Source organism: Drosophila willistoni (genome assembly GCF_018902025.1).
Source record: "Drosophila willistoni isolate 14030-0811.24 chromosome 2R unlocalized genomic scaffold, UCI_dwil_1.1 Seg167, whole genome shotgun sequence".
Lineage (NCBI taxonomy): Eukaryota > Metazoa > Arthropoda > Insecta > Diptera > Drosophilidae > Drosophila > Drosophila willistoni.
In genome coordinates this window covers 2,480,374-2,501,248 of record NW_025814050.1, presented here as the reverse complement: position 1 = coordinate 2,501,248, position 20,875 = coordinate 2,480,374, and the positions used below count along the sequence as shown (strand labels likewise).

The following is a 20,875-nucleotide window of genomic DNA, read 5'->3' as shown; positions in this document are numbered from 1 at the left end:
ACTCGATGCCTTCGATGCCATTTTACTGCACTAAATTATACTGGTGACATTTATTAAATGTGTTAAATAAGAAAGTTAACTTTTTTGCCTATTGAAAGATATTTTGTGTAAATATCATAAATTTATTTGTTTTGGGTTTTTTTTGTGTCCCACATGACATTTCAAAATTTCTTTCTATGTTTAAAAAAGTCAGTTTTTGAATTGCTAATTGCTGTCTTTGGGAGACAATGTTAAACATTTCTCAAGCCTATTTCATAATTTCTTATTCCTATTGAAATATATTGATTTTCCATTAAATTCTGAGACTACAGGACAAGTACCTACAAATCTGCAAAAGATTATTTTGCAAATCATTTATGAATAGTTAACGTTTCGAATCGTTTAAAGTACAAATACTTAAAAATACTTTAAAACAACTTGTCTAAACAGTTAGACAAAGTTTTCAAAAATTATTTAGTTATATTTTGGACCTGTAGATCCACCACGGAAAAGTGTTGCAAATAATTTGATATGAAGGAAGGAAGCGATCCTGTGACGTTGCTAATTTTATTTCAATTTAAAAAAGAAATCCACCCTATTTTTGTTTTTTAATTGTATATTAACCTGGAACAGAGAGGGTTAGAAATAGTGTGGAAATTTAAACCAAAAGTTGACAGTTTAGTTTTAAATTGTTTAAAGAAGTCGCAAAAGACAAATTTTTGTTTACGTAATTCTTGAATAGCCAAGCTAGCATAGCCTGGGGCATGGCAAAATTATATTTTATTGTCTATGTTCTGACCTGTACTATGTATTTTACCCACTTATAAAGCCAAACAGTTTGTTCCCTTACATAATTTCTTATAAATTTTTAAAATCTCAGCTTGTTACACTCATTCTATTTTCTTCTCATCTGTTTCTTCCTTCTCTCCTCCACTCTCTCTTTCTCTTTTTCCAGCAATTTGAAGGATGTCCTGAATTTCTATTGCATTTTATTAGTTGTGCCATTGTTGAAATTTGACAATTGAACATGGAAAATCTGTCAAATGCTTAAATAATCCCATTTTCTATTCAATTACCAACTGTGTGCGTTGTGTGTTGTGTGTGTCAAAAAGTAACAATTCGAATTGTTATCAAATAAGCCATATAACAACGAATATTCTAGTCCATTTCGACCATTATCAAGTGTATCCTTGAGAAGCAAGCATTGGACATATAGAAAACGATAAAAACGACAGATGAGTCCGTACACAATGCAATCATGAAGTGAGTGGGGTCCTTCTTGGGTTGTGGGGTTGAGATGGGGGAAGGAGGCAGAGTGGACAGGTCCAGTTCTGGTAGCAAACAAAAATGGGACCACATGCAAATCTCAGGCACTTGAGGCCGGACTCTCAATTGTCCCCCATGTCTGACCATCTCTAGTTGCAGAGATTTTTTCTCTTTTCTTCTCCCTTTTCTTTTTTGTTATCTAAAAAACCATGAGTGGAATATATTGAGAGATGACCGAGAGTAGCTTCAGCCCATATCATTAAGTTTGCACAATGAAAAGCCAACAGAAAAGAAAGCAGAAAGAAAATAAAAACCATACAAGGATAAGTATATATGGTGAAATGGAGCAATCTATTGTGTTGTGCTCTATTTGGACCCTGCTGCCACTTTGTTGAAAATTTTTCAATCGTACTGCAAAAATGTGGCGGAGGTTGAGGTTACGCCGTATTTCCCGTATGCTTGTGGCTTGGCTAAATTGAATTCTCCAATAGTGAAATGAAATTTTCTCTGTCAGCAAAAGCCAATATTTAAGAAAATGTAAAAACTAAGTGAAATTATTTTTGTTAAGAGGCAGTGGTTTATAAAAGATCTACAAAAATATCCGACTTTATTATATTAATTGACAACTTACAAAGAAAACCAAGTCAGATAACTATAAGAATTCCACGAAACTAACAGAAATATTAATTTATGCATATAGGTTTCTGTTAAATTCAACAAAAAATTAGTTTTTAGTCTATTTAGTAAGCTATAATATGCAAATATATATTTTAAGTCTTGTTTTATGTTTGTATTTATATATATAAATACATATGTATACAAAATTGGCACAAAAAATATGAGATTGCAACCTGAAAATATCTATTAAACCATCTTCAAACCAAAGCTTTCATTATAAAAACGTTAAGGTAAGGTTTTCTTATAAGTTAAGAGTAATTTAAATCAAAAGACACATCTATGCGATATTTGAAAAAAAAAAAATGTTTTTCTTTTTATTGCTATCTCTTTTTGAACACTAAATTTCAACAAGAAGTTGCAACGAAAGCTTCTTATTTAATTTCAAATTTTAACAACGGTTGGTAGCAAACGCCACCTATCGCTTATTGTGGGCAACTCAAAAAAGCGCACACATAAAGAGAGGGAGATAGCACATAAAAAATAACACCAACATTCGTCATTACGATATTTCATGTGGCACATGTGAAACAAACATAGCATAAAATCACACGACAGCCTTTATGTATTTAAAATCTCATTTAATACAAATATTTGAAAACAGTAACCGATTTGGATAGAGTTGCCATTCTTTTTAATTGCAAAACCAGGTGGCCACATCCAGAGCAGCCCCAATAGACATAATTTAGTTGTTTTCTGGCAGCACTGGTAGTTTTTGCAAAAATATTCAGTCGTCACGTCAATCAAATAATATAGGAGAGTTTTAATGTGTGGATAAACAAAATCTGATAACAAATTGCAGGCGAAGCATAACATATAAAAGCAGATCTCTCACATAATGGAAGCCTTAATTCCAGTTATAAACAAATTGCAAGATGTCTTCAATACCGTGGGCTCTGACTCAATACAATTGCCGCAAATTGTTGTACTCGGCAGTCAGGTAAGCAATAGACGGTCGCGTCGGTAGGTGGGTAGGGGAAGCGCGCGGGGCCAACCTCAAAAAACGAGCAGCTTATAGAATAAATTTACAAAAATGTTTAAACCATAAAAGGCTGCCAAATGACACATTTAACCCCTCGAGCATGTCCCAAATTCCTGTCTATCGAGTGAAATATGAAAAAAATATCAATGTATGCAAAATTATATAACGGGAATTAGTTCATGTTGCCGGTAAAATAATGCTGTTTTCCTCTTTGACTGCATATTAATTAAAAACTAAGAATATTTTCCCTTTGTTTATATAACATATTGATAATTTGCGTCCAGGTAATGGAAAAAATCAATATTTCGCAAAGAATTTTTATACATAACAAAAACAAGGCACAGCAGCTGCCCGCTGCTTCTACTTGTGACACATTCCACAGTGACTCACAATGCATTTCGTTCGGTGAATAATTTAATTGGCATCCAACCACTAATATGATATAAATTATTCGTAGTTAATTTATTTATATAATTTCTGTACTTAAATTCAAGTTAATATTTTCCACCTACTTATGTCAAAACTATTTTGTCTCGACAATAAACAAACTAAATCATCTATGAGTCCATTAGAAATAAACAAAACTGCTTATCCATTCCAAATTGCAAACACTTTGTGCCAAAACTTTACTCCCAAATTGATTTAAACTTCATTGTAACATCTAGACATGCTCGTGCCAAAGTCCAAACCCCAATATGATAATTAAACTAATTTACTACCGTGCGAAATGCTCTCCGAGCCACTGTAAAATAAACAATTCATAGTAAATGTATAGTAAATGGAGTAAATGTTTATTTAGTTATAGCAGCGGCTGCATTTGACGCTTCTGCTGTACTTTGAGGCAACCAAAATGATGGCTTAGATTTCATTGCTGACGAAACAGTTTTCAGCATTTTACTCCCACTTGATTAATCAGTTTTTAAGAGTTGCCGACCCATTGAATTCTATTAGATTGCAGATAACAATATATTTTATATAGTACATATGCACACAAAGACTAACACATGCATACACACTCAGTTAATTTGTTAATCGCGGGCGTTAACTTGGCTACGTTTTTGTTGCACGCAAGCCACTTACAGTCAAGATTCGCTAAATCAAACAGTGTGCAATGGATTTTAATTTACTAGCAATTCGCATTCAAATTCTAGAAAGGGAAATTGAACCAAAGCATGATCGTTAATTTATATCCATTACAGTCATAATTAATTAATTGGATTAGGGAGAAGTCTGGAGGGGTATCGCACCTCCCGTAATATCGGTATTTTAAATAATTGTTGACTTTTTCTTCACTCCCATGTAGTAAATTGTCGAAGTATTCTTAAAATTTTGATACATTATCGTACAGACAAAATGCCTTTAGAAAATAATATAATTAATTTCCCCATTTTACTAAAAACCATATGTTAAAATTCTTAAACATTTAAACAGATTGGAAAATGTTATAGTTTGAACATCGAGATTTTATATATTTCTTTGCTATATAGTTTAAAAATTCAATTCGATTCTCAATTCAATTCAATTCAATTCTCATTAATCGAACTTTTGTATGTTACCTGGAATTTTAACATACAACTTTTTTTCATATATCGAGTAATAACTGTAACCATACTAAATGCAATATCATTTCATTTCATTCAGAGTTCGGGAAAGAGTTCCGTTATCGAGAGTGTTGTTGGACGTTCATTTCTACCACGTGGAACGGGCATAGTAACGCGACGTCCACTTATTCTGCAATTGATCTACTGTCCACTAGAGGATCGGGAGCATCGTTCGGCTGAGAATGGTAAGCAGGAAAAGCAATAAAACTGATTAGGGCTGCTGATTTACTTAATCTTTACTTTCTTTATTATCAGGCACATCCAATGCTGAGGAATGGGGACGCTTTCTGCACTCAAAGAAATGCTACACAGATTTCAATGAAATCCGTAACGAGATTGACAATGAAACGGAACGTGCTGCTGGAAATAATAAAGGCATTTGCCCGGAGCCCATTAACTTAAAGATATTCTCCACTCGTGTGGTCAATTTGACGCTGGTGGATTTACCTGGCATAACAAAAGTGCCAGTTGGTGATCAACCTGAAGATATTGAGTCGCAAATCAAAGAATTGGTTGTCAAATACATTGAGAATCCCAATTCAATTATATTGGCTGTGACTGCGGCGAATACGGATATGGCCACTAGCGAGGCCCTTAAATTGGCCAAAGATGTCGATCCCGATGGCAGGCGGACATTGGCTGTGGTAACCAAATTGGATCTAATGGATGCTGGCACCGATGCCATTGATATTCTCTGTGGTCGTGTCATCCCCGTCAAATTGGGCATAATCGGTGTTATGAATCGCTCCCAACAGGATATTATTGATAAGAAGAATATCGATGACCAAATGAAGGATGAGGCGGTATTTTTACAACGCAAATATCCAACTTTAGCCACTCGCAATGGTACACCATATTTGGCCAAGACCCTAAACCGTTTGCTAATGCATCACATTAGAGATTGCCTGCCTGATTTAAAGGTAAGATGAGACTTTTAATGCTAAACTGTATATCCTGTTACTCATTCCTATTTTTCCCCTTTTTGAACAGACCCGCGTTAACATAATGGCCACACAATTCCAATCCCTACTCAATTCCTATGGCGAAGATGTTTCGGATAAGAGTCAAACACTTTTGCAAATAATCACGAAATTCGCAAGTGCTTATTGCTCTACCATTGAGGGCACAGCCAGAAATATTGAGACTACGGAATTATGCGGCGGTGCTCGAATCTGTTATATATTCCATGAGACATTTGGACGCACATTGGACTCTATACACCCGCTGGCGGGTTTAAGTAAAATGGATATACTAACTGCCATAAGAAATGCCACTGGCCCCAGGCCAGCACTCTTTGTGCCGGAAGTTTCTTTTGAATTGCTCGTTAAAAGACAAATTCGTCGTCTCGAGGAGCCTTCGTTGCGTTGTGTGGAACTGATCCATGAGGAAATGCAACGCATTGTCCAGCATTGTGGCAATGAAGTTCAGCAGGAGATGTTACGGTACGGACTACACTCACATCCTTAAATTTTGTATCATGAATAATATTTAATGTCCATTTTAGTTTCCCTAAATTGCATGAGAAGATTGTGGATGTGGTTACTCAATTGCTGCGTCGTCGTTTGCCAGCCACAAATGTTATGGTCGAGAATATTGTGGCCATTGAGTTGGCCTATATAAATACCAAACATCCAGATTTTCATAAAGATGCTGCTTTGGTGCCCAGTCTATTGAAAACAGATAATGATCCCTATTCCCAAATGAATATGGGTCAACGTCGGGGCAATCCCAATACACCTCGCAACCATATGTCACCTCAGGTATCCCAAAATACATCAGCTGCCCAGATGCAGCAGCAGCAACAACAACAACAGCAGCAACAGCAAGCGCAACAAAATGACGGACATGATCAGGTTAGTTTGAAATTTATTTAAAAATTATTGTAATTAAGGAGCCAATTTCTTTAAAAGCCTTGATAAAGGATTTTTAAGATTTAACTCATTTATTAGTTGGTCATTTTTGCTTCAAAAGGGATTAACACAATTGTCCTACTCTGATTTAAACGTAAAGATTACGAGGGTGGTCCGATAAGTGCTTAGCCTACAAGAGAAAAATGTAAATTTTTGAGAAGTGTCGATTTATTTCTCATCATAGTCTCCTTTAAGGTTAATAAACTTGATTCAGCGATGGTCCAACTTTCTTCACCCTTCTGAAAAAATGAGTTTTTTCGAGGTCTGCAAAATAGTTTGAATAGTTGTTTCTGACTATATTTGTATATCATTAAGAGCCAATGTGTTTAAGAAAACCCTTTCGAAAGGGATTTATATACATAATCTGCGTAGTTCAATTTTAAATAGTTCAGCTTTGCTTCAAAGCGGTTTAATGCGTAGGTTTCATCCTGAATTAAAGCCTTAAGATTATCTATTTTCGACCCGTTTGTACAGTCTTCCTGAAATTGTTCTTACTGTTTTCTTGTAATGTTATATATACACAAGATAAATCCCGAAGGATCTTTGAATTATGAACAAAATATACTACACTTCCACTACATTTCATAAGATCTAAACAAATCTTATCTTTACCTTTAAAGAACAAAAGTTTATACAAACAGTTTTATTAATAAATTTTAATTGTCTTTTCTTTTCTATAGAATCACAATGGTGATAGCGCGACTTCTACTTGGTTGTCAAATATCTTGCCGCCGGCACCCACACGTCCCGATAGCATTGAGAATTCAGCTAGCAATACGCCAATTCACAATAATATTGTTAGTCCGGTGAAACCGGTTAATTTCCTGCCCGATGTGCCAGCAAATCATAATCCGAGACGGCTGACTGATAAGGAACAAAAAGATTGTGATGTCATTGGTAAGTTAACATAGTTTTTCGCTCTGTTTCACTTGCAATAAAATTTCTTTCCACTCTTGCAGAGCGTCTGATCAAATCGTATTTCTATATAGTGCGCAAATCTATACAAGACTCTGTACCAAAGGCCATAATGCATTTTTTGGTTAATTATGTTAAGGATAATTTGCAAAGTGAATTGGTAACGCATCTGTATAAATCTGATAGAGCCGAAACCCTATTAAATGAGTCCGATCATATTGCGGTTAGAAGGAAAGAAGCTGCCGATATGTTAAAGGTGAGTTTTGTCCTCAGTTGCATCAACATTTCAATAATGGAAATCTTTTTTCTCTTTTCTCAGGCTCTGACCAATGCAAATCACATTATTAGCGAAATACGCGAGACTCATATGTGGTAGAGTACTTGGATAGCAAGTGATAGATTGGATGTTATATGGAGCCCACTTCGACTTAATTATCTCCACAGCATAACATACAAGCAAAATACATGCATATTTATTAAAAGAAAAATCAAACCACACTCAAAACTTAGTCCCATTTGTTAAATGTTTCTAACAAAATGAAAACACAAAAGTATCACCAAATTGCATGCACCCTCTGTGTCCCGCCTATCATACGCATTACATATATGTATTTAATGAATGAAACAAAATATACTTTTGTCGTTTGTCTTAATTTTAAGTCGGTGTGAACCTGAAATTAGCATTTTTTCAAAACTCATTATCATTCAACCATATCCTGTTTCACATTTGTTTCAATTATAGCAATTTGTTTGGACTTGTTTGCGAAAAAAAACTGCACTTATTATGATACATTTTTCCAGAATAGTCAAATACCAATGAAAAGAACAAGTTGAATAAAACTATATACAAGAAAACGGATTACCAAAGAGTCTCTGATATTTAAAATCTGCTGCCTACTAAAAAATGTTGAATATATACGAGAAATACATAACCGAATATGCAACATTTCAGTAATAAACAAAAGGTTTGATATCAGTAATAAACGTTTTGAATTGTTTTAGTATATGTACTAGGAATCTATTAGGATTGTTAATTTGAATCTAGAAATACAATATTGAACCGACGAAATCTTAATATTTAAAGCGTTTTCGTGTTTCATCTGATTAATTCGATAGCTTTACTATCGTATTCTTTTTAGATTACAAGTGCAAGAAATGTGTACCCTAATTTATTGTTAAAAAGTGATTTACAGCGTAAAATCAACCGCTTTCTTTCGTATTTGCCTTTAAAATGTCTTTCCTTCTTTAACAGGAATGTTATGAAATTAAAGAGAAAGTTCCCTTAATTAAATAAAAAACGCAACTTATTTAATTGTTTCTAAAAGATAAGATAATCGCTCAGTTTTTCGTTTGCGCCAAAGAACGACGTACAGAGTTAATCCAGGTTAATGACAGCCATATATATGTTGTACTCATCCGCTAATTTGACAAAAACACAGTTTAACTTAATAAACAAACTACATAGGTGACAATCACAATCCCTTTTTTGGATGTCAAAGTAAGGAACGTCTTGTTTAAAGCAGCCAAAGAACGGCCTGTAAGATAAAGCCGGACTAAAGCAGTCCATGTAACATTGGTTGTACCATATGCTAGTAGAGCAGCTGTATGATATAGTCATCCCAATCTAGATCAAATTTGACAAAATTACAGCTTATGCTAATTACCAAATTATACGGCAATCGAATAAAAATAGTCCGATCCGGCGCATTGAGATATTTCTATACATCTAGATGTTGTCATCTTACAAACCAAGTTTGGTCATTTTCGTCGGGACTGCAAAAATTGTTGACTTTAAGATGCAAAGTGCCTTTTTTATTGTAACTAGCATTAAAGGAATCCAAATTTGTTGAAAAATTTTTTCTACTTTAGTTTGGGCAGAACCGACTGTTTTGATTTCGAAGTTGTTTTTTCAGATTTCAGATTAATTTTGAACTATTTCCAATAAATTTGGTCTCAAATTAAAATATTTTTTAAGACCTACATAGACCGCAAATGAAATAAATGAGAGAAAAAATAAACTTTTCTATAAAAACCTAACAAATCAATAAACCGACTGTTTTGATTTCGAAGTTGTTTTTTCAGATTTCAGATTAATTTTGAACTATTTCGAATAAATTTGGTCTCAAATTAAAATATTTTTTAAGACCTACATAGACCGCAAATGAAATAAATGGGAGAAAAAATAAACTTTTCTATAAAAACCTAACAAATCAATAAACTAACTGTATACTTACCTTGAATTTAAATATAATTAAATGAAAGACCAAATTTTTAAAAACATTCAAAACTTACTCTTCAAAATGTCGAACATTGGTCAAAAATTGGTTAAGCCCTTCAGCTTAATCGGTCCAAAATTTTCAATTTAGTCCCAATATTTGTTTTGGGGCAAATCAAAATTTTGTGTTGTATGTATGGGAAATTTAAAATGGGAATTTGGTTTACCTAGTTTTAAAAATGATGGGCGTTGAAAACTATCTAATTTTTGTCGGATCATTTGACGGAAAATTCAATTTATTTTCATATGTTGATCAGGATAAAAATTAAAGATTTTAGAAAGGCTGCGCTAAACTATTGACCAGATTTTGAGGGGAGGGCTTTTTGATCAAACGCACCTGTAAAAAAACGTCGAAAGCTGACATGACAGTTATCATACGATAACTACCAACTAACAGTAAAATTTCTTCATTAAATTTCTTGGGAGCCGAGAAAATCAAATTAAAAAAAACATAGACGCGCTAAACCACTGGCCACCACTGTATATACCATATATGGTCGCAGATACTTCCTTCTAGGCGTTGCACACTTATGACCAAAATTGATGTACCCTTTTTGCAAGGATATACAAAAAAGGTTACAATAAAATATTTTGTTTACACTATAACTCTAAAGCATCAACTGCAAGTTACATTTTGAAATCGCTTTAGGAGGACATTGTAAAGACCCAAGTGCCTCCATTCAAATCAAAACAAACTGGTCCCTTGCTGTGTATAATATCCTTTCCTTAAATTGAACATGTACTCTGGCTCCATCAATAACAGGTATTTCTTTCTTTTTTGATAACAGTTTAAAGGTTAAACACTGACAACTTTATGTATTTTTGTAATAAAAACTTTAATACTTGAATACGTGTTAAAATCTAATTTGGAAAACTTGTCATTTGTTTCGGATCCCCAGGGCTTTCAGCTGTTGTTAAGGTATTCTCTTGCGCAATGGCATTCCCGAGTGATTTGACTAAATGCTTTGATAAATATTGTTCATTGCAGAATGCCTCAGTCTGATTGCCATTGAGAGAACCATTTTTATTGTTTATGCCCGATTTGTGTCCGATAAGACTCGCACAATGCAGCCGACACCTCCTTTGGCGTATGCCTTCTCGTGCCATTGCAATAGATGGCCACTGGAGCCCTCTGATGGTATTTCGAAGCCACGGTAAATGTATTTCATAAGCACATCAATCAGATCGTTCTGATCAATCGAATCAATGGCCTGATCCATCTGAGTGGACTTGATTGATAAGAGAACTCGAAGTGTGATATTGAGGGCGTGGTCCTGATGGGAGAATAAACAAAAACATAAAATATCTGTAGCAAACAAAGGGCTGGAATAATGATACCTTTACATGTTGATTCTTGCAACGCAGTGGGGCATTTTGGAGGGCACTGAGCAGTGCTTCCACTGCCTTGCCTTGGGTCAGTAGCCCCGTAATCTCATTTTCATCAGGTCCGGCTGCAGCGCTGTCGACGCCATCATCCTCCCGGAAATTGTCTTCATTGTATTGATCGACATCTATTTTACGGAACGCGCTGCTTGAAGTGTTTTTAGCCATTTTCCTTTTAAATTAACTGGCTCTTTTAACAAAAATATAAATATGAATCACAAAAGTAATAATTTCGAGTGCGGCGAGAACCAGGGATCCATATGCATAAAAAACTGCTTCCAGTGCAATTGGTTCCACTCGAACTGGTTCCTCTGCATATGATAACATATGATTGATTTGATGTTCAATATCGGTTTTAATTATGTTTTTATCTATGCCATCCTAGCATTAATTTCTTAATGTGCTAGTCAGATTATCAATAACTAAATATAGATAAATTCGTAATTGACCGGCTTGATGAGATCTAAAATGAAAAATTTTTCTACGTTCTAATGCTTTGACAATAATTGATTTTTGCTTCAATTCTGAATTTGAAAAGCCAAAACAGTTTCATCTTCAACCATCTAACTAATTAGTATGTAGTTAAACGAAGTTTATTGTTATTTATTCATTTTTTAGATCATGAAGTAATAAACTAAGCGATAGATTCGCCGCTCACGACTAGGTCTTTTTTCAATTCTTATTAGACTTTTGACGTCCATATAAGGTTGTCAACTTTAAATTGAAAAAAAGAAAAAGTTGTGGGAATAGGGCCTCCAGTCCAGCCTTTTTGACTACACAGAAATATGCGAAAAAGATTTTAAAGATTCTGAAGAAAGTCTGAAGATTCTAATGGACGTCTGTTAAAAATGCAGCAATTGAATATTGGCTCAGGTCCATACCCACTCAGCATTTTTGAAGTTAACAGAGCATAATTGAGTCTTTTATGAGTCGCGCGACGATTGAAAATAGTCATATATGCGCTCATTTTCTGATCATAAATGACCCATTCGTCGGGAGAAAATGGTACCCTAGCCGCGACTCATCTTGATGAGTCGCTTATGACTCTTCATTTAATCATAAAAGAGTCTTCCACGAGTCATCTTTTAATCATAAAAGAGTCTTCCACGAGTCATCTTTTAATCATAAAAGAGTCTTCCACGAGTCATCTTTTAATCATAAAAGAGTCTTCCACGAGTCATAATTTAATCATTTCTGACTCATATTCGAATAAAATTTTCAATAATTTGCAACAAAAATAATTTTCTGTTTAATATAATTTTTATTTACTTAACATATGTTATCTTAAAAAATAACAACAAAAAAAGTAAATAGATATTCAAAACAAAACATAGATATTCAAAAAAAAAAATAAAAAACAAACAACGTGCATGTAATCTAGGCAGCACTGGGACACTATATCAATGTTCAGCATTTCTATTGGTGAAGATTGCTTGACATGGTGTTCCGGCTGCGCACGATTTCTAAAGGATTCATTGCTTCTCAACTCTGTAGTATCACTACCTGGTGGAAAAACTAGGCGATGTTTGACCATTTGTCCCTTCTGAGTGCACCGCCCACAAGAAAAGTAGCCACTATGTCCCTTAGTGCCCAACACAAATGACTTCGCAGGCGTATCCATAGCAATACAGCGAATAATGATTTGAAAGCACCTGTTGCCAAAAAGAAAACCTTCGCGTAGAAGAATTTGAAGTTCAGCGATGAACTCTTCAAGAAAGTTAACGGCGCAATGTGGCTTTGAGTTCCCTTCATAAACGCCAACAAGCCCAACATAAGTTGTGCAACTTACACTTTTCAAAATTGGCCAAACTTGCGTGTTGCTGCTTTTAAATAATGGAAGTCCATCAATGCCAAAGTCTAAAATCAAATTTGGCAACTTCCAATCATTAGCGGTTAAGAAGTCCGACAAACATCTTTTAAGTCCATAATGGACATAGGTGCCGTCTCCAACTTTTCTTTCCACCACAGAGGAAGGCGTCTGCAAAACAGTTCTCGCATCTTTCGGAACTGAAATATCCCAGTTTCGCAATAATGACAACAGCGCATTGACTGCAATGAAACTTATGTTGAACTCAGTGGCCCATTTAGCTAGTCCCTCACAAAGATCAACTTCACTTTTCTTACTACTGGCAAAAGACCGACTGTCACTGTCGCAAGACCCACTGTCACTGTCGCTTGAACTTTCAGCACTCTTATGATTATAATCAAAACTTTCGTTTGCCAAAAGATCATTTAATTTATTTTTCTCTATAATTTTCTTTTCAGGAAATAATAGTTTATAAGCCTCTCTTTTGGCCACGCGACGCAATTGTTTCACTGACATAATCACCTTTTTATTTGTTATAATTGATATATTGTTTGCACTTTGTACTTCCACTTCAACTGCACTTTCACGATCGAATGACAAATTTTTCACATTTCGGCATGTGCTGAAGAAAAAGTGCCGTTTAACTTAGATCTAAGCTTAGAAAAGAATCGCTTTTGGATCAGCTAAGCAAGCAGAATATGAGTGCATAGTAAGAAAGCAAAACCAAGCAATGATCATATTTTAATCACCTGCATGCTCATTTGGCGATTGCTTTGCATTTCGTTTTAAAACAAATTTGTATTTGAAACCAATCATACTTTGGGCATTTGGAAGGGTCATTTATGAGTCTTCTTTCGATCGCCAAGGAGATTAGTCGTCTTTTAATCGTCAAGGGGACTCAAAAAAGACTCATCAAGACGATTTCTGTTAAAACAGTCTTCCAAATGCTTGTAGGGTACCGAGACACGAATAATGTTAAAGAAGGTTAAGCTAATTTGTGCACGCAAACAGATTAAGTAAATATATTTCCATATGTAATATAGAAATTAGTTTTGAAATGTAAGTTTTTTTAAAGACAAATTAACATCTCAATGAAAATCGGGGGTCTAAAGTAAAATATTAGTGCTATCCAGAGTGAAATAGACCGCTTAAAGTAACAAGTTAAGGATTCTTGTCACTTAGAATAAAGCCTAACAATAATTTTTACGGAATCCGAAATAAAAATATTGAAAAGTGGTGGAAAAAGATGCAACTTTAATTCTGTCAAGTCATGTCGGCGCACAACCATCCATATAAAAAAGGATTTCCAGTACATTGTCCTTTAACGTTGAATAGATGGTTAGAAAATGTGAAAATAAATGCAATTCCCAATGAATAAAAATAAAATAAAACAGGGCAAAAGAATATTGAGAGATTAGAATATTTTCCTAAGACCTAATGAAGTCTAAACTTAGTTTTGTAAGCTAGATAGACAACAATTATTATTAGAGAGACGATGAAACCCATTCGATATTTTTGAGTTGTACCTCTATCAATTGTGTCATCGCTAGAAAGACTATTCGCAAACTGTCACCTCTAACTTTGTTTTTGTTGCAAAGTAAGTTTTTGGTGTTTAAAATTTTTAGAATTTTCCATTAAAATCTCATAGTAATCTTCTTTGTCATCCAGCATGGCGAAGTTCCTGGGCATTAACCGGCTGGCAAAGCTGTTTCAAATAATCCGCGAGTCTGGTGGACTAAAACAGACTTACTTGAAGCTCTATAGGTAAGTTCTTATATAATTTGGCAAACGTAAACTAAATCTTTCTATTCCTGCAGAAATGACGATCTAAAGATCGGCACGCTGGTGGGCATCGACAAGTATGGCAATAAATACTTCGAGAATCCCTATTACTTCTACGGACGCAATCGTTGGATTGAGTTTGCTCCCCATGTTAACATGGACTACGATGGCTCCCAGATCCCTGCCGATTGGTATGGTTGGATGCACTACAAGGTGAGTATCTAACATTTCCAACGATTATAAAGTTTAATACCATCATCTTAATACCTGCAGACGGATCTGCCACCAATCCGTGACGGAAGCCGCCCCAAATACAAATGGCTGGCCGATCACAGTGAAAATTTATCCGGCACTAAGGGTAATCTCTTGACAACTTTTCGAGTTTGAATTGGAACATACACATATAATTGATACTTTATCTTTTTCAGAGGCTTATATGCCATACTCGACCACACCTCCAAAAGTAGAGGCCTGGGATCCCAAGGCGAAGAAATAAGCAACTTATCTAGCATACAATTTTAATAGTTTAAACAAATTAAAGTGAAAACGGAACTATGTTAATAAAAACATTTTGTTAACGACCTTGTGAGCAGTTACTGAGAAAAGTTATAATTTTATGATTCGACTGAGCGACTTTGGGAGATCTTACTACGAAAATTTATCATTTCATGTTAGTTATTTCAATTATACGATAGGACAAAATCGTGTAAAGCGATCAAAAAAATTGTGTATGGAAAACCCGTGTTTTACAAATCGCCCTTTAAGTCATTGAACTCAATTCTTTATAGACTTCTCCAAATTAATATAATTTAAGGTTAACTTCTTGTAATTTGATACCGCAATCTAAACTGAGATCTCCAGCTGGAAAATGGTTTTCTTACGAACAAAATAAGCTGAGACTTCTCTCCCCACATTTTCGTTTAAAAAGTTCTTTCTCAAAGTATTAAGACATAGGGTGCATGTAATATGACAGTAAATTATTACAACGTTTTCAATTAAAAGTATTGAAAGACTTTAAAAAAAGGAAATGTGTATATCAAACCTTGGGTTTTGCCGGCTCTAGGTCCAAAATAAAAACGACTCAGTTTTTACTTTGAACTCCCTGAATACGGTCTACGACGGAGTCTGAAATATATTGGGAAAAAGCAATAAAAATATATTTAAATGTAAAGTCGAGTCCCTGTTAATCCAGTTCCATGTTAATCGAGTAACCAGTGTATTTGGAAAGTAATTATTATTTTCTACTGGTCTGGCTAAATTGAATTAATAATACTTAATGTATTGGTAAGAAAATTTAAAATATTTTTAATTGGTTTAATCCCTTAGGAAATGGTATATATTTGAAACTGGCCTTGAACAAAACGAGGAAGTCAATATTTTATGAGTTTTTCTGGAGTTCAAAACGCTTAAGTTAACTCTGAGTTTCGACTTTGGACTTTTAGAGGTAAATACTCATTCTGTTAAAAAGGAATGCAAATCAATCACTTAAAATCTATTATTAACAAGGAATTATAGTACAATTTGAAGAGGATGGCGAAGAGTCAAGATTCAAATATTCATTTTACTTCTCGGTGTTCGGTTGTTTGATAAAAAATAATAAATTTAATGTTGATGATATAACACATCCATATAAACTGGAACTCTGAATAAATGTCCAAAACGAATTTTCAGTATGAATAAAAATATAGTGAATGATATAAAATTACTGAGTACTTGTGGAATGTATCTACTAGAGAGCTGCATGACTGAACTCAATTGAATCCATTCGAATTGAATTCAAATGAATAAGTGATAAGTATACAATGAAATGAATAAGTGTGACTGTAATGTTATGTAACATCTCGGTTAAATAAAAGGCAATAAATTTAGTGTCAAAACTTTGAAATTCATTTTGAACATAGCAACTCATTGTTTAATATTAAAATTCATTCAATTCGTTACAGTTTCGTTTGAATGTTGTGCGGAAGAAGGAAGACTCTGTTCCTTGAGTTCATTCATTCATTTAAGGTAGATTTTTGTTTTCATTAAACATAGAAATTTGACATAGAAGAAACTCCAGTTTTCGAAACATTTGTGCTCAAAATTAAATATTGAACACGTTACTGAAGAAATAAGTTTTTTCTTCAACATCTACAGTGAATTGGAATGGTATGAATCAAGTACATGTAGAAGAAATCCGCTTAAGTCATTAAAAATTTCTCAAAATATTCCTTAAAATGAAAATATTCAATAATTGTAAAGAAAATCGATTAACTACGAAGAAACCAAATAGATATTTAATATTTAATCAATATTTTCAGATGATAATGGTGTGTGTGATTTTAACATCCCCAAAATGGTTTATAAATACTTCAAAATTCCTTTTTCTTAACGACATCTAGTCAAGTGGTTGGTTTTCCAAACCTTTTAAATTTCCAGCATAAAATTAGTAAAACGTCAATTTTATATTGCACAACACTTTAATTTGCTTGAATTCTTCCTTTTTCGTATGAATGATAATTCTAATACATGTATTGTTTGTTTTTTCTTAGTTTTTGCTTTACTTTTTTGTGTTTTGCAACTTTTGCATTGTGTTTCTATGTTAAAAGAATCATTTTTAAATGAATTGAAGTTAATTTTAAATTATTACAAATTAGTAAAAATTACAATAATAAGAATAATAATATGTCGAATCGATAACCTGAACTTAAGGTTAGAATTTAGTGTGAAAAATTCACCATATATATATGCATAAGATTATATACATGGCTGGGTGGATAAGACATATGTGTGTTAAAATATATATTGCATATAGATAATAATTAATAAGCATATATATTAAATAAAATAAATGATAAAGTATTGCAAGGATTATGCAACTGATAAATGGATAATGCAGATGCATATATAAACCTTAGTTTAAAACATATTTTAATGATCATTTTTGTCTTGATTTTGTTGTTGTTGTTGTTGTTTTCGAGTATGCTAGATTACTACGGGCACTTTAGATGCTGACGCTCGATCGCTCTTTCTCTACATTGAGACACAGATAGTACCACGAAGAATAAGTTTTTATATATATGTAGTATATAAAAAATTTGTTTTATATAAAAAAAACTGAAAATTTCCGCCAACATTTTTGTTTTTCTTTTTCCTGGCATTAGCCTCGAGTTCCTCAAGTCGAATCCTCTAGAAGGTGGAGAAGCAGAAGGAGTGTCAAAGGCAAAACCGAAATGAGAAACAAATCAATTATGTTCACATCGATGAGTATGCTGCTATCGCTGATTGCTGATGCTGCTGCTTCTGCCACTGCCGCTGCCGTTTTACCGACTTACCAAGTATTTGGCCTTAATTGGGCCGAGGGCCAGTGCAGAAAACGGAACGGAATCACTTGCATGCTCGCTCACACTCTCGCTTTCTCTCTATCTCTGGGAACTGAAAGTGGAGGACGTGGACATGGACGTCCTCACACAATAGACACACAATCGCTCAACTCTTAGCGAGTCAAATAATTGTGGCTTCAAATAATCATGGTCAATAAATATCGTCGTCATCTGTTTGTCTCAATTGCGTTTCATCTAAAACACCAAACACTTGGGAGAATGTAAACTAAAATGTAGTAAGTTCTAATTTGGATGTGGTGTGGATGTGTTGTATATGGGACTATTATAATGCCGACGAACCGCTGTTCTTCATACTGCTGCTGCTGCTTTTGTTGTTGTTGTAGTTTTAGTTGTGGGGATCGTTTATCTTGTTTGGGGCTAGATGGGTTCACCACTGGTCACCAGAGGTTACGGGGCATGGCGTAGCCTTCTTTTGTCACAACTATGTTGCGACTGGCAAACACCTGACGTTGATCCCACACGGACATGGAACGATTTAAGGGTAATTTGCCCAGAGGTGGCTCTCTAGCCTTTCCCCCTTCATCATGATGGGTCACCGTGGTCTCTTGACGTCCGTCTTTCATGCGAGTCACAGTGGTTGTCTTATTACCAGATGAGTCCTGAGTCACTTTGGTTGTCTCATAGCTGCCATCTGGCTTACGCACAGTTTTGCTCATAACGCTCTGACTAAACATTTTGGGACCCTAACAAGAAAAATACAAAAAATTAAATTATAGTCGCCTTAGGATAGTCATGATTTCCACTTACCTGATAGCTGCCTTCAAATACACCACCAAATGGCGTCATGCCACTACGCGGCAGCATTGGAGTCATGGGTGGCATAATGTCTGGTTTGCCTATCATTGGCGGACGTCGTGCAGCACCGCCCTTCAATTGGCCCTCATCCGTTAAGGTGCCGTGTAAACGTCCCATTATAGTCTCCTCTTCGCTTAGCTTTAGCTGAGGCAACGATTTTCCCATGCCACGTCTATTAGAAGGCAAAATGTTGCCGACTGTGGCCTCATCATTCACAAACTTCTCCCCAGGATTTAGACGTTGTATTAGAGAGTTTAATTGGTCCGCATAGATTCTAATTAAACAGATTTTTGAATATAATTTAAGACCTTCAAGTCTTCAGTTTTTCATGAACTTACTCGCCATCCAAATCGGTATCAAGAGAGAAATCCTTTTGCTTTTCAAATTCCTTCAGGATCTTGTTTTCAAAACCAGGCTTCAAGAAATCCTCTTTAAGGTCACGCTCAAAACCATCTGCAGAAATAGGGAATGAGAAAATTTAATCAACATTGGGCATAATGTTTTTTAATCTTGTGCTGATATAACTCATAATATACAAATTAATTTTAGTCTTGTTTCTAGCAGTTATTTGTTTTAATAAAATTTATCTTTTAAAATCGAACCCCTCACTCAAATTTTTTCAATGGGACATCTAACTGTTTGTTTCTTTCATTCCAATAAGACAATTTTTTCCTTATCAATATTGTGAAAAACATTAACTATAAACTCTTATATGGCATTTCGAGTTTCTATTGTAAAATAATAGTAAATAATAGTAAAATTCAAATTACTCAAACTTCAATATAAAATTAAGAATGGAATGGAACCTTATTAATGCAATTAAGTTTCAAAATTCGAATAAGAATATTTTAGAAAAATCCAATTAAATGAATATTAAACCTGCCTAAAGAAGTTAAATATTAAGGATGAAATACTTAAAGTTAAAGTTATGTAAGAATGATTAAAAATTCATTATCATATAGTTTAAAAATAGTGAACTTAAATCAGTGTGATCGCATAACAATAATAAATTATAAAACAATAGAATGTCAAAACGATTTTCCATTAATTAACAATTTGTAACCAGTCTGAACTTGAGTATCTCATTACGTAAAGCAATAAAACTTATAAATTTTTATAAATTTTATCTATAAATTTTTATAAATTTTATCTATAAATTTTTATTTATTAAATTTTTCTGACATTCATATCTCACCGTCATTGTCATTCAAGGATTCCAATAGGCGTTGCAATTGACTTTCAAAGTGCTTTTGAATCTCCAATGGACTGGTAAACACTTGGAAAGCAAATTTCCGATCATCATCAAAAAGTTCATCATCCGTTTCGGCCTCCTCGAACCATTGTGGTTTGCGGAATTCATCCTTGTTGGAAGTGCAAATAGATGAGCTGTGAAAGGAGAGAGAACGGCAGAGAGAGTAAGATTCAAATTTTCAGCATAAGAATTCAATTCAATTTAGTCAAATCGGATAACTGATTTCCAGCCCCCCTGCCTAAATCTCCCACCCCCAGTAGAAAGGAAGAAAACCCGCTTAGCACCCCAATACGCAGCCTCCGCAATATCTCACACACACACACAAACACAACACTTCCCTTGTCTGTGTGTGTATATGTGTGTATATCCTGGTTAAAAATGTATCTACCATAGAGCAGGTGCCTGGTGCCTGGTTTATCGATCCATTGAAAAAGCCGACTTTAGGTTAATCTTTAATTTTTCTTTGATAACTTGACAATGGGGCTGATGTTAAGACTTGCATAATCAAAAGAAAGCATGTATCGACTTGTTTACTTACTCTTGCTCCTGCTTTCCGGCCTCCGCCTCCTGCAATTTAAACATTTTCTTCAATATATCCATGACACGGTTAACAGGAAAAATCCTTTTTTATAGATTTGGGTAACGCAAAACTTGTTGAAAGGAAAACTAAAAGAACTAAAACCACTCAAATTAGTGTATGTTTTTCTTTGGGTTGTTTTTTTCCGCCGAGAAATAATTGTTATCTATTTTGATTTGGTTTGCTTATTTTTTTGCAACCAGTGTAGTGTTGCCAGATACTAATTAGAAATTTGTTTAACCGAACAGCTGACTATTATGTACAGAAGCCGAAATGGATTAACAAAGTTTCTG

The 20,875-nt window shown here is 34.4% G+C and overlaps 4 protein-coding genes across 5 annotated transcripts; 2 read left to right on the top strand and 2 right to left on the bottom strand.

Moving 5' to 3' along the window:
* Nucleotides 1-2,608: 2,608 nt before the first annotated feature.
* On the top strand, nt 2,609-8,187 carry LOC6644113 (dynamin-1-like protein). Its single transcript, XM_002066535.4, has 8 exons — nt 2,609-2,860; nt 4,544-4,688; nt 4,759-5,423; nt 5,494-5,945; nt 6,008-6,356; nt 7,094-7,310; nt 7,373-7,584; nt 7,648-8,187. Exons 1-8 carry the CDS (start codon nt 2,759-2,761, stop codon nt 7,702-7,704), a joined length of 2,199 nt encoding a protein of 732 aa, XP_002066571.1. The 5' UTR covers nt 2,609-2,758; the 3' UTR covers nt 7,705-8,187.
* A 2,233-nt stretch (nt 8,188-10,420) lies between these two features.
* Nucleotides 10,421-11,253, bottom strand: LOC6644449 (actin-related protein 2/3 complex subunit 5). Its single transcript, XM_002066534.4, has 2 exons — nt 10,942-11,253; nt 10,421-10,877 (listed from the first exon to the last, which is right to left on the bottom strand). The coding sequence occupies exons 1-2, from the start codon at nt 11,152-11,154 to the stop codon at nt 10,635-10,637; spliced, it is 456 nt and encodes a 151-aa protein (XP_002066570.1). The 5' UTR covers nt 11,155-11,253; the 3' UTR covers nt 10,421-10,634.
* A 3,076-nt stretch (nt 11,254-14,329) lies between these two features.
* Nucleotides 14,330-15,171, top strand: LOC6644448 (probable NADH dehydrogenase [ubiquinone] 1 alpha subcomplex subunit 12). 2 transcript variants are annotated; one of them, XM_047010502.1, is made up of 5 exons: nt 14,330-14,390; nt 14,462-14,557; nt 14,611-14,788; nt 14,849-14,933; nt 15,004-15,171. In XM_047010502.1, exons 2-5 carry the CDS (start codon nt 14,463-14,465, stop codon nt 15,069-15,071), a joined length of 426 nt encoding a protein of 141 aa, XP_046866458.1. In that variant the 5' UTR covers nt 14,330-14,390; nt 14,462; the 3' UTR covers nt 15,072-15,171. The 2 variants fall into 2 exon arrangements, with proteins under 2 accessions (XP_046866458.1, XP_023032412.1); XM_023176644.2 differs by lacking the exon at nt 14,330-14,390 and having other exon boundaries at nt 14,433-14,557.
* A 1,844-nt stretch (nt 15,172-17,015) lies between these two features.
* LOC6644447 lies at nt 17,016-20,813 on the bottom strand. The gene is made up of 5 exons (XM_002066532.4): nt 20,544-20,813; nt 19,949-20,139; nt 19,092-19,206; nt 18,706-19,027; nt 17,016-18,641 (listed from the first exon to the last, which is right to left on the bottom strand). Exons 1-5 carry the CDS (start codon nt 20,603-20,605, stop codon nt 18,336-18,338), a joined length of 996 nt encoding a protein of 331 aa, XP_002066568.3. The 5' UTR covers nt 20,606-20,813; the 3' UTR covers nt 17,016-18,335.
* Nucleotides 20,814-20,875: the final 62 nt, after the last annotated feature.

What these genes read in the sequence shown, in the direction of transcription:
- LOC6644113 (XM_002066535.4), top strand. Translation starts at nt 2,759, where the DNA reads ATGGAAGCCTTAATTCCAGTTATAAACAAATTGCAAGATGTCTTCAAT. An exon ending in ATTGCCTGCCTGATTTAAAG is followed by an intron (nt 5,424 to 5,493) that starts GTAAGATGAGAC and finishes CTTTTTGAACAG; the next exon opens with ACCCGCGTTAACATAATGGC. An exon ending in AAAAGATTGTGATGTCATTG is followed by an intron (nt 7,311 to 7,372) that starts GTAAGTTAACAT and finishes CCACTCTTGCAG; the next exon opens with AGCGTCTGATCAAATCGTAT.
- LOC6644449 (XM_002066534.4), bottom strand. Translation starts at nt 11,154, where the DNA reads ATGGCTAAAAACACTTCAAGCAGCGCGTTCCGTAAAATAGATGTCGAT. An exon ending in GCAAGAATCAACATGTAAAG is followed by an intron (nt 10,878 to 10,941) that starts GTATCATTATTC and finishes TTCTCCCATCAG; the next exon opens with GACCACGCCCTCAATATCAC.
- LOC6644448 (XM_047010502.1), top strand. Translation starts at nt 14,463, where the DNA reads ATGGCGAAGTTCCTGGGCATTAACCGGCTGGCAAAGCTGTTTCAAATA. An exon ending in ACTTACTTGAAGCTCTATAG is followed by an intron (nt 14,558 to 14,610) that starts GTAAGTTCTTAT and finishes CTATTCCTGCAG; the next exon opens with AAATGACGATCTAAAGATCG. An exon ending in AAATTTATCCGGCACTAAGG is followed by an intron (nt 14,934 to 15,003) that starts GTAATCTCTTGA and finishes TATCTTTTTCAG; the next exon opens with AGGCTTATATGCCATACTCG.
- LOC6644447 (XM_002066532.4), bottom strand. Translation starts at nt 20,605, where the DNA reads ATGGATATATTGAAGAAAATGTTTAAATTGCAGGAGGCGGAGGCCGGA. An exon ending in GATACCGATTTGGATGGCGA is followed by an intron (nt 19,028 to 19,091) that starts GTAAGTTCATGA and finishes CTGTTTAATTAG; the next exon opens with AATCTATGCGGACCAATTAA. An exon ending in TATTTGAAGGCAGCTATCAG is followed by an intron (nt 18,642 to 18,705) that starts GTAAGTGGAAAT and finishes TTTTCTTGTTAG; the next exon opens with GGTCCCAAAATGTTTAGTCA.